The sequence below is a fragment of the Osmia lignaria genome, chromosome 14 (genome assembly GCF_051020975.1).
Source record: "Osmia lignaria lignaria isolate PbOS001 chromosome 14, iyOsmLign1, whole genome shotgun sequence".
Classification (NCBI taxonomy): Eukaryota; Metazoa; Arthropoda; class Insecta; order Hymenoptera; family Megachilidae; genus Osmia; species Osmia lignaria.
Window position 1 is genome coordinate 12801868 of NC_135045.1, and position 11264 is coordinate 12813131.

General features: G+C 37.2%; 1 protein-coding gene across 1 annotated transcript; it reads right to left on the reverse strand.

Annotated features, from left to right (window-relative positions):
- Positions 1-13: 13 nt before the first annotated feature.
- LOC117609042 (uncharacterized) lies at positions 14-9984 on the reverse strand. Its single transcript, XM_034334878.2, has 5 exons — positions 9624-9984; positions 3716-3970; positions 3171-3269; positions 2570-2748; positions 14-273 (listed from the first exon to the last, which is right to left on the reverse strand). The coding sequence occupies exons 1-5, from the start codon at positions 9624-9626 to the stop codon at positions 129-131; spliced, it is 681 nt and encodes a 226-aa protein (XP_034190769.1). The 5' UTR covers positions 9627-9984; the 3' UTR covers positions 14-128.
- Between the last annotated feature and the right edge of the window lie 1280 nt (positions 9985-11264).

Genomic DNA, 11264 nt, shown 5'->3' on the forward strand with positions numbered 1-11264 from the left:
ATAATCTGTTAATATGTCATAAAAGGACTTTATTACAAGTAAACATGTATAATACGCGAATAGACATCCAAATTATAAAGCACAACTTATGTAATATAAATACTTATTATAAAATGAATTACGTTGGATTATGAATCTGATTGCTTATTTTCATTCACAGGATCTGCGCTGCACATAAATTTATATACGAACCAATCTGTAACTTCAGGATTTGCAAAACTAATCTTTCTCCTTTTGCATGTGCAAATTGACCAAAATCCGCCGTTTTGTTCTCTGAGAAAGAAATACACAAACATTATAAATATAACTTAAGAAATAACCGAAAGCTTTGAATCATTAAAAAAAATAATTAAAAAGTTATTACTATTAATAAAATGCATTCTTTAAAAAATTTTGTAGTAAGAATAGCTACTCATTATTTAAGCCTTAGTAATAGGAAGAAATAAAATATTACAGGTAAATAAGTGTTTTATTACCTTTTTTAAAAAAAGAAATATAAAAAATTTAAACATTTAATCATAAAAAATTCTTTTTCTGTGTATCTGTTAAATGAAATTAATCCAAAGTGTAATTATTTCAAGAAGTATAGTAAGAAATTAGATTCTTTCGTCTATACAGGGTATCCCGGAACTCGCGCAACTCCCGGAAAAGGGGGGTTGATGGGGTGATTTTGAACAACTTCGTCCTTTACCAAAATGTTGATTGAAGCTTCGTTTTTGAGTTATTAACGAAAAACACTGGCCAATCAGAGCGCGCGTAGAGCGCGCCTTGAACCACGGGAGCGTTGGCTTTCAACCGCGCTCGTGGTCATGAAACAAACGCATTGGCACAGCGTGGGTATCAAGGGAAGCGTGCAATAAATGTTACATCGTCTTAAATTAAGAACAATGTGGAATTATTGATTGCTCATGAACAACGAATAAAATAATGAATCGTTCATGTAGAATGAATAAATCGAATTGATCCAACACTTTTATTCGATGTTCGATATGGATAAAAAAAATACTTTGTAGTCACTTTTTGAAAAAAATGAGAAAAACGAATACACGTTTTTGAAAAATAAGTTTGCAAATAATAAAAAAAGGATTGAATGTAAATGAAACTTACCCATTCGTCTGTAAATGACCAAGCTGCAATGAAAATAGTTTGCAGTCACTGGATCATTATGTCGATCCTGAACATTCGAGGAGGGAATACATTACGAAGAACAGCTGATCTCCAGACTAGATCATTGAACTCACTCAACCATACGGTCACCTTCGTAACGTTTTCACGACGTTATCGGTCCTCCTTTCCAACTTCAAATGAGACTGCTAGCTTGAGCGTTTGCGAGGTCTGTTTCGCTCTTTGTCCTTTTCTATGTTCGGCAATATCCAAAGGATCGACACGGGTCTCTCTCGGTTACTCTCGGTTACCGAGAATAACAGATTTATGGCCACGAACCATAACCTATTTCCAAATGTAGAAACATCGAATGAAAGTGTTAGATCAATTCGATTTATTCATTCTACATGAACGATTCATTATTTTATTCGTTGTTCACGAGCAACCAATAATTCCACAATGTTCTTAATTTAAGACGATGTAACATTTATCGCACGCTTCTAGTGATGTGCGGTCCGACTAATGTGTCGGGTTCCTGACTAGTCGGGTCGGTTCGGAAAACATCGAGCGGATTCGAAAAAATCGGGCAGATTCGAACGAGCTACCAAATTATCTTATTCCAAAATTCCATATAAAACAGATTTTGCACATGCTTATTACAAGTATTAACAAGTACTTATTCCGCAGTTCACCAGAGTCCATAACTGCGAAAAGACCAGTTTTCGTTCTTCGCGCATCTCCAGTACGCATCTTCGCCCTGATTGGCGATACTCCCAAACGAAATGGAAAGCGATTAGCAGAGAGCTCGCTGCGTTCCCCCACCATTTTCCAACCTGCGCGTCGCAGTTATGGACTCTGGTGAACTGCGGTATACATGAGAGTTGGGTCGTGGGCCGCGGGCCGTCCGACTGTACCTGACCGAACCCGAAATAGTCGGGCCATCCGACTTCACGCATGTATCTGACGCCCGCTCGATCCCACCCGAGCCCATAATATCAGGTACCCGCACATCCCTACACGCTTCCCTTGACACCCACGATGTGCCAATGCGTTTGTTCGTGACCACGAGCGCGGTTGAAATCCAACGCTCTCATGGTTCAGCGCGCGCTCTGATTGGCCAGTGTTTTTCGTTAATAACTCAAAAGGGAAACTTCAACCAACATTTTGGTAAAGGAAAAAGTTGTTCAGAATCACCCCAGCAACCCCCCTTTTCCGGGAATTACACGAGTTCCGGGACACCCTGTATACAAAATCTAAGATAAAATTATTTAATCAAATAATTATATCAAATGATTATTTTATTTAATTGTATTACTCGGATTATGTAATATGCCTCCATCAAGTGCCCTAAATATTTTAGATTGATTGATTATATCGCTAATATTTGAATGAAGAACTGTGATTTATAACTTAGTTGCTCTACAATGCAAGTGTCTTACAAAACTAAACATCACTGGTTCACTACTTGGCCCTAGTGTCCAAAATTGCGTCTAATGATTCGGTGGCATCCAGCATCCAGACGAATGACAGTATAGACATACAGAAAGCCATGTGCATCGCGGCGCAATCTTTTGCCATGTAGTAAGCAAAATCAGTCAGCAAAGAGTAATGACTTAGGCCCAGTGTTGCATTCAGCCATAATAACTAGGACAACAAAGTGTAGATATGTACTGTAGGTCCGTAATGTAGATATGTTCGAGAAGTTATTGCTTTTTATTTTTATTGTAACTTTATAACAATGCATTTATAAGCGTTTTTATTTAACGTTCTTTTTCTACCTTTTTTTATTTGTAACCAAAGTTAAGGTACAATTTGGTCCAATTATGTGACCCCCTCTTCATGCAACATAAACTTGATATTCAACGTGTTTTGTGTATTGAAAAACTAATATTTGAAGAAACAGTACAAAATTTTGGCGACCAAAGTGGAAAAGTGAAAGACTTAATTATTACGTATTCTCATTAAGATTTCTAAATTTTTTCTAGATTTATATTATATTGAATTTATATAAATACTGAATACGCTTTTAATTACTCTAGGAAGCGAAATAATTTCAATAAACTCACCCATCTGCTTGATTCCTGAGTTAAACAATTGATGGCATGCATAAGTGGCACCCAAATAGCACGTGTAGTTAAGTTCGTGATCAAAGCTGCTACCAACATCTACATAAAATTTAATTGAAATATAGTACCGTTGCGTTAATTAATAGAAAAAACATTGTACCCAAATATTGAAATATGCTTAACCCTTTCAGCCTTGGATTTTTTGATACTCAACAAAAATTCTTTTGGCGTAAAATAGTGTTTACATATAATTGCCATAAGAACTCCGGTGCAAAATTTTAACGACTTTCTACCGTGGCAATTGTCACCAACAACGACGTCTATTGCAAGTATGTACCGCAGAGCTCTAAATATGATACAATTGCCATCAGCAAAGCTGGAAGGGTTAAGAAATATTTAATAAATTTCTAAAGTTTTTCTTAACATCTTCAGAAGTAAAAGGAAGGAACTATATAACTGTTTATATGTTATCTTCATAAAAATTGTTCGCGCATCATTGTTTTGTAATTTAAATAATTAAAAGCGAAAATACTTATTGTGCTCACTTCATAAATATAAAGAAGTTGAATCGGTGGCTCTTTAAGAGTTCTAGGCCAAAGTCTATATTCAGCAAGAAGACAGAGGACAGAAAATACAAAAATCACGGAGGCATAAGATGGATCGAAAGGAAGAGTGGTGTCTTCATCAAAACACAAACCAATTATGCAAATTTGACGTAGATGAGTATACATCCCTGTAGCGACCACCGCTATCCAATGAGGATTGATGAACGCTAGGTATTCCTTCACTGTTTCCATATCCTATCAATAAATAATAAATTTTAGTCATGAGACTTCAAGTTCACGAAATGTGATAAGAATGAAGTAAATGTTACATTATTTTGCAAAAATATAAACTGCAATAGAAGGTTTAATTCAAATTTAATTTAAAAAAATGATTCAGAGCTATAGAATATTTTTATCGTTAATATGTGAATGATTGTAATTTTCAGAAATGTTCAATTATATTTTTAAACTATTAAACTAACGGTAAGATATGAATTGGTTGATTATGGATCTTATGAGATTTAAGTAATTTTTATGTAACAATTAAGTTTTGGAGAACCTGGACAAAAATATGTTTTTACATCAATTAATTATTGCTTAAATGATGTTATGATATCATTAGCCATTTGAATTAATTTCAAATTATTTCCTTTAAGTTTTGATTTAATTTAATTTGTGGTAAAATGAATGAAATACAAAATTGCCAAGATAGCTCGCAAACATTACGCACTTCTCTCCTCGAAAGTCAGCTCAAGTCTCCCTCATCCCGCAAAAGCACACCCATACCTCGCCCTTCACACACCCGCACCCCTCGCTAGGGCCCTAGGTCTCGCCCGGAAAAACTCTAACCGACCCTTGGGCCTGGTTTTCGTCACCGCCTTTCTCTTTTATGACTCTCTTCCTACCTTTAGAAATACAAACTACGCTAAGACTTAAACTACGTTACCACATTCGGCCATTCTGATTCTACATCTGTCCTCAGATGTTTTCATCGTCACTACATGCACTGTCACAGTCCTCGGAAAAATCATCTTCTTCATTGATGCGCCAAGGCTTCATATGGTCGGCGGCTGTCGACGTTGTCTGGGGACCTTCGTGCTCTCCCGCCTTTTGTACCACGTAACGGTTATTTCGTAGCACTTTTACAATTCTATAGGGTCCCAAGTATTTAGCATGAAATTTTAAACCAGACGCAGCCTGCGTTCTCTTAATTGCCACCAATTGACCCTGCTTATACTTCATAGCCTCTTTACGATTTTTGTTAAATGTCTTTCTATTTTGTGCCTGGACTTCAACGATTTTTTCTTTTGCCCGTTTCCGTACCTCGTCACGATCCATCTGGAACATTGCAATCCACTCTTCCTCTATTAATTTACGAATTTCAGGATCTTCACGTATTCTCATATGAGTTCCGAACAGCAGATGGAAAGGCGTTGTATTAATGCTTCTGTGTGGGGTGGCGTTCAAATATTTCTGTGCAACTCCCAAATATTTATACCACTCCTCCGGCTTAGGAGAAGACAACTTAGTAAGCAACGGTATAAGAGTCCTATTTATCCTCTCAACTTGTCCATTAGCTCGCGGTATTCCTGTCGTTATAAGCACATGAAGTATATTTTCACTACTACAATAGTCTTTAAAAGCGTCGGATGTGAAACTTGTACCACGGTCGGAAATGATACGCACAGGATTTCCGAATATCACAGCTTGTTTTTTCAACCACGCAATCACTTCAGCTGAATTTGTTGTCTTTGTTGCATACAACCACACAAACTTCGAAAATGCGTCAACAACCGCAAAAATATGTCGATAAGATTTTCTCGTAGAAGGCAATGGGCCAAGGTGATCGACATGATACGTATTCAACGGTAGTTCTCCTTTATCTATTGTATTTAAAAGTCCCTCCTGTTTACCGTGCTTACGTTCAGCTAAAATGCAGTCCACGCAGCTTCGAATGACCTTCTCTACCTTTTGACGTATCCCCTTAAACCAGTAATCCCTTCGCAATAATATTTCGGTCTTTGTCACCCCGAAGTGACCGCGTTCATGCGCTCGACGGACTACCTGTACCTGCATAGGCTTAGGTACGACCACTAACGGTACATCATTCAGCACTCGATAAAGAACATCATTCTTTACAATATAACCATCCGCTCGGTATTCCACTATATTATCACGAATCTTTCGCAAATCAGTGTCTTCGTTTTGAGCTTCACGCAACTTAACTATCAAACCATCACCAACTTCATTAACAAACATAATTGTAGGTAACGGATGCCTACTCAGTGCATCGACATGTTTCATATTTTTCCCCGATCTATGCTCAACTTTATATTGAAACTCTTCTAACAAAAGCGCCCATCTTGCCACTCGCACACATAAATCTTTCTTATTCATAGTCATTGCAAACGCTTGACAATCGGTCACTATCTTAAACGATATTCCCAATAAATACACCCTGAATTTTCTTAAAGATTTTATGATCGCCAAAACCTCTAGTTCGTAGCTAGGATAGTTCTCTTCAGCAGGTGTAGTTTTACCGCTAGCATAATACACAGGATGAAACGCACCATTTACGTTATCCCGCTGCAACAATATCGCTCCATATCCCAAACTAGAAGCATCGGTATGCAACTCAGTTTCAGCGCCTACACGATACAATTTTAATACCGGTGAACTACTCAAACTCAACTTGAGCTTCTCAAACGCTTCTTGTTCTAATGTCTCAAATTTGAATTTATTATCTTTTTTCAACAAATTTGTTAACGGCCGAGCAATCATTGAATAACCATAAATAAATTTCCTAAAATATCCTGTCAAACCAAGAAAACTTTGTACATCTTTTACGCATTGCAACTTCGGAAATTTAATTACAGCTTTAGTTTTATGTTCGGAAGGCCGAACACATCCGTTTTCAATAATATGCCCCAAATATTCAACCCTTGTTTGCAAAAAGCTACATTTACTCCAGTTTATTAACAACCCATATTGACTGGCAACTTCTAATACAGTTTTAAGATTTTTGATTGCACTAATAACATCCCTAGCTAAAATTATTACGTCATCTAAATATATTCGGGCAAAACCAGCTACTATAACTTCTCTAAATACTGCGTGCATGAACTTCTGGAAAACGGCAGGTGAATTGCACAGCCTAAAAGGTGCTTTTAAAAATTCATAATGACCGTTAGGTACAACAAACGCGGTATATTTTCGACTCGTCTCCTCGACAGGTACGTGGAAAAACCCATTCTTCAAATCTAAAGTGCTAAATATTGTTGCGCCTTGCAAGGAATCCAGCTCGTCCTCTATTAACGGCAAGGGATACCTGTCTTTTATAACCTTTCTATTCAACTGTCTATAGTCCACACAAATTCTAATTGAGCCATTCTTTTTCTTCACTAAAACTATTGGGCTAGCATAATCTGAATGAGACGGTTGCACGATCCCCTCTTTTAACCACACAGATATTTGCTTATCAACTTCGACTTTCTCACCAGGGGACAATCTACGCGGTCTCTGATATACAGGTATGTCGTCACTCAACACGATATTCATTGTAACCCCTACTTCGTGAGTTTTATGCGGCTCATAGCTATCAATCAAATCTTGAATTACTTTTCTATGTTCAGAAATTGAAATATGCGACAAATCTATCTCATTTCCATTATCAACATGGATATTAAAAACTTCTGGTACATCTAATTTCTTAATCAAAATTTCTCCTCCCTTCATGGTGAGTTCTACCGAGTCTAAAAAATCAGTACCTATTATCAAACCATGCGGTGTCAATGCATCAGGCACAACATGTATATTTATTAAATAGGTTGTATCGTCTATTAGAATATTAGTTAGAAATTCTCCCATTGTGTAATTTTTCCCTGTTCCTACGCCACGAAATTGCAAAATTCTATTATTCAATTTAGGCGCTCCAATTTTAATATAATGGTCTGCTCGCATTAGATTTAAATCGCTACCAGAATCAATTAATGCTACTAACTTACAATGCTCGATCTGCACATCCTTAACACGCTTTTTCCGTGATTCCTCTGACGTACTACTCACATCTTTTACAGGTTTTTTCACACCGCCACACTCAGGCGCAATATGTCCATACTCTTTACACTTGAAACATTTAGCACCTTTACTCTTCGTCGGGCAATCTACACTTAAGTGATTCCGGTCTCCACACAAAAAACATCTTCGTACGTTTTCCTGCGCTGTAGTTCCACGGATTGTCTTCTTCGTCTTCTCTTCAGTCCGTCGGCTCTTCGTTCGTGAATTTTCCTTCATAGTCTCGTACGACTCGAACTTCTCCTTCAATTCACGAATGCTTCTCGCTCCATACAATATCATTTTGTTCGATTCTTCGTCTTGTACTCCGTCGATAATGTATTTAATGACCGCTGAGACCTCCATATCTGCCTGTTTCGCTATCTCCAACATATGATATACATATTCCTGATATGTTTCATTAGACTTCTTAATTCTCCGAGACAATTCTTTGTGAATTTTGTGCACGTCTACAACTTGCGAAAACTCTGATCTTAACGCTCGCTTCATCTCAGACCATTTACGACAACACTTTTCATAATTGACGAACATTTTGGCTGATCCACGAAGCAGTCGTTTCGCATATATTACCTTCTGCACATCACTCCATTCGCATAACTCCGCCATATCTTCGAACTCCTGCAGCCAACAACGAATATTTTCTTTATTGTCGCCACTGAACGTATTTATGGACTCTTCAACATCCCTAAACGTTAAAACCTGCATGCGCCTCGTGCACTCCCTGACACAGTCCTGCCCACGCTCGTCTTCATCTTCATCACATTCACCTTCATCTTCATCTTCACCATGCTCGATTTCTAATGTCAACGCTGCTCTTAGTCGATCTTGCAATTCTCTCTTGTTTCCACTTATCCTCAGTTTCCGTTTCTTTAATTCTTCTTTTAATTCAACCAGTTTCATCGATTCTACGGCCTTCAGCCTGTCACTGGCAGAGCTACCTTGCAGTGTAACATCAACTATTGTATCATTTCCCGCATCTGACATCTTGGTAGATTCTTCAAATTCAACTCTCTTCACAAATGCAACTCAATTTCAACACAGTCCAACTCAACACAGTGTATTCAACTCAACACAGTGTATTCAACTCAACACAGTGTATCCAACTCAACACAGTGTATTCAACTCAACACAACTTGTTCAACACAGACGACACAGTCAATTTGTCTGGTTCAAATCCCGGACGAGCCCCCAAAAATTATGTGGTAAAATGAATGAAATACAAAATTGCCAAGATAGCTCGCAAACACTACGCACTTCTCTCCTCGAAAGTCAGCTCAAGTCTCCCTCATCCCGCAAAAGCACACCCATACCTCGCCCTTCACACACCCGCACCCCTCGCTAGGGCCCTAGGTCTCGCCCGGAAAAACTCTAACCGACCCTTGGGCCTGGTTTTCGTCACCGCCTTTCTCTTTTATGACTCTCTTCCTACCTTTAGAAATACAAACTACGCTAAGACTTAAACTACGTTACCACAAATTTAATATAACACAGGAAAAGATATAAGACCCTTAGTAATAAGAAGAAATTCAAGAAACAGAATATATAAGAGCAATAATTTTGACATTATTGTTTAAAAATCACTTAAATTTATAACTTGCTCATTAACAAATATAAAATCATTTCAAAACGGAATCATCGAACAAATTCTTAAATCAAACATCTTTCTTAAAAATTATTTGAAACGGTATTATCTGTAAGTACGAGAAGTAAAGAATAGGAACGTCTTAAAAAGAACGTTCTTAAAGACACTTAAAAGTGGTGAACGACCTGAGCTCTTGAACAAAGTCTAGGAATAAAGCAAGTGAAATATGCATTACGTAAAAATGTAACATACCATTTAGACGTTCGTTGGTAAAACACAGTCCGACGTTTACAACAAAAAATTAACATTAGGAATATTTTTCTAATTGCTCTTCTGTCTAATTTGTAATCCTTTGGAAAGAAAAGGTTTGTACATTAATAATATATAATTTCGATTAAATTCTCTTTCACTATTGGAATTAGATAAACAAACAATAATTGCTGGTAATTTTGATTTGAACTATCGATTTATCATCCTTTTATATTTCTTCTGCCATCCGCAAGCTAGGTTAGAACATTTGTTACACTTTAGAGATTCGACGCCTTCTCGAATTTATTGAGATGACAATCATCGAACGGATGATGATAATTTCACGCTAGTTCCAACATTTTGCAGAAGAGAAAATATGTCTACTTCAGTGATAGCTATACAAAATTTTGATCAAACTCATTCATAAATTAGTAAATTATAATATTGTTTTAAATTTGTCTTAAAATATATAATTATTGAATATTATTTATCATTTTTACTTTATTATCTAATTTATAATGTATTATATAACATCCAGTACTAATAGATTAACTACTGAAAACTTTTAAACACATGAAAGGCATAATTATTAACGGATTACGTTGGTAGTGAATAAATAATTAGCGTTTAAAAAGTAGCCATTTGTTGCACATTCGAGATCAAATCAGGCTTCGACAAGAACAATGGTGATGTTCCGGATTCCCTTCTCTCCCTCGGACTATAATTGGAATTGGAACTACAAACGGTAGCACTTTTGTGGAAAAGTGGAGAACTCTACACCTGAAGAGCTCTACACCGCTGGATAGATCACGAAAAATTGAAGTGAAAAGTTCTGTGGCATTTTTCGATGGGATCAGTAGTTTAGCTACATTCCGTTGTTGAAAATTGAAAAATTCACTAATCAGCGCGCAGCTTCGATGGCAAGACCCGCGGAGTAGGAGACAAGCTCCTCTGCCGCCTACGAGTCGCGTCGCTGAGCGTCGCGCTTACGCCTGCACCGAGAGAAAATAATTTGTCTATTTCTTTGTTTGCTTGTTTGTTTGTTTGTTTGTTTGTTTGTTTGTTTGTTTGTTTGTTTGTTTGTTTGTTTAATCTATTAGTGGGTCATACCCAGTTGTTTCAATTTATTAAACGGTTTGATAAATTGTACACGTACAATTTTCGTCTGTATCCTGCAGTAAAGATTGATATCGTACATATCCAAAAAACCATAAAATTGCTATCTTTATAATAGCAAACATCGTTTGAATTATTTAAATAATTAATTCATTCCGTCTCCACTAGACTCTCGGCGCATGCGTAAGCGCGACGCTCAGCGGCGCGGCTCGTCGGCGGCAGAGGGGGCTAGTCTCCTACTCCGCGGGTCTTGGCACTCAAGCTGCGCGTTGATTGGTCAATTTCTCAACTTTCAACAACGACACGTGGCTAAATTACTGATCCCATCGAAAAATGCTACCAAACTTTTCACTTCGATTTTTCATGATCTATCCAGCGGTGTAGAGGTCTTCAGGGTATTTTTTAACACCCTATTTAAACGAAGGCAGAGCGTCATATTATTTTTTTTTTTAAGTAATCAAAATTTTATTTATACCATTAAAACTTCAAGTGATCAATTCACCTGCAATGGCCATGACGCACCTCTTT